General features: G+C 49.9%; 1 protein-coding gene across 1 annotated transcript in view; it reads left to right on the forward strand.

Annotated features, from left to right (window-relative positions):
• The window catches only part of OBSCN (obscurin, cytoskeletal calmodulin and titin-interacting RhoGEF), a 212,129-nt gene that overhangs the window by 77,449 nt on the left and 133,326 nt on the right, over positions 1-1,354 (forward strand). Inside the window, 1 exon segment of the mRNA XM_006894039.1 lies at positions 906-1,181. Coding sequence (XP_006894101.1) covers positions 906-1,181 — 276 coding nt within the window.

Below are 1,354 nucleotides of genomic sequence, written 5' to 3' on the forward strand. Positions count from 1 at the left end.
ACACTGTTGTTATGTACCATCAAGTCAGAATTGGCCCATAGCTGACCCTCCAGTGGTTTTTGAGAGGCTGAAAATAGCGTGGAAGAAATGACCCATCTTTCTGCCACGGAGCAGCTGGGGGACTCAAACTGTGTGTGGTTTTGGGCTGGCAGTGAAGCTCCTTACCACCAGAGCACTCTCTATTTCTCTTCTGCAGTCAATGACTTTTAATCTTACAAAAGTAGCTCACCAAGACTTTATTTTGTGGCTGTTCTGGGTCAACCCCCAGCTTTTTGGTAGTAGCTTAGCCCAAATGGTTTCTGCCATCAAGAGGCTCCAAAAATCGTAAAGCTTCAAAAGTGGATTATGAAAAAAGATAGAAAATTGGCTAAAGACTTCAACAGTAGCATCATAGCAAGGACATGGAAATGACCAGTCAGTTTGGGAAAGCTGCTTTCTTTTAATAGCCATCAGGGCAGTGAGTGTTCACCAAAGCCAGGGGCGATGGAGCCCTGTGCCCAGCAGCTGGCCAGGGGCCAGCACACTTGATAGGCTCTGAGTACCTGGCACCACCCTGCATTACTGCTGGGAAGGTTCCTAGCACTGCACTTTGTCATTTAGTCAGCTTTGAAAGTACACATGCATCCCAGCAGTCCTCTCCTGGAGTGACATGTTCCCAGGAGCAGTCTCATAAAGCATCCCACCAGGTACAGTAGTAGCAGGGCAGTTTGAACCCACCAGCCACTCTAGGAAATAAATAAACTGTGGTAAATTGTTACTGCAGAAGCATTGGGGCTTTTCTGTGTTAGAGCTAGAGGGCCTGACTGGAGCTGCTTCCAGAAACTCCTGGCTCTTCCACGTCCCTGCCCTATGCTGTCTTCCTAACTCAGATGGTATCTCTGACCACACATCCCTTCTGTCCCCAGAGCCTGCGGTGGTGTTTGCCAAAGAGCAGCCGGCACAGAGTGAGGTGAAGGCCCAGGCAGGGGCTAATGCCACGCTGAGCTGTGAGGTGGCCCAGGCCCAGACAGAGGTGACGTGGTACAAGGCTGGGAAGAAGCTGAGCTCGAGCTCGAAGGTGCGTGTGGAGGCCACTGGCCGAGTGCGGCGGCTGGTGGTGCAGCAGGCAGGCAAGGTGGACGCCGGGGAGTACAGCTGTGAGGCTGGGGGCCAGAAGGTCTCCTTCCACCTGGACGTCACAGGTGAGTTCCTGAAGCCCCTTTTTCTTCCTAGGGAATATGACCAGGCAGTGCTTGGAGAGATGCACGCTTAAAAACTTGTTTCTCATAAAACGATTCATATGGTAATATTTAGCATGTAAAGGTGTTTTAGTTTTTTCTCATTTTTATTGCTAGCTGTATTTTTTATATTTAAC

This window comes from Elephantulus edwardii, unplaced genomic scaffold, assembly GCF_000299155.1.
Source record: "Elephantulus edwardii isolate Elephantulus edwardi_28Jun2011 unplaced genomic scaffold, EleEdw1.0 scaffold00133, whole genome shotgun sequence".
Lineage (NCBI taxonomy): Eukaryota > Metazoa > Chordata > Mammalia > Macroscelidea > Macroscelididae > Elephantulus > Elephantulus edwardii.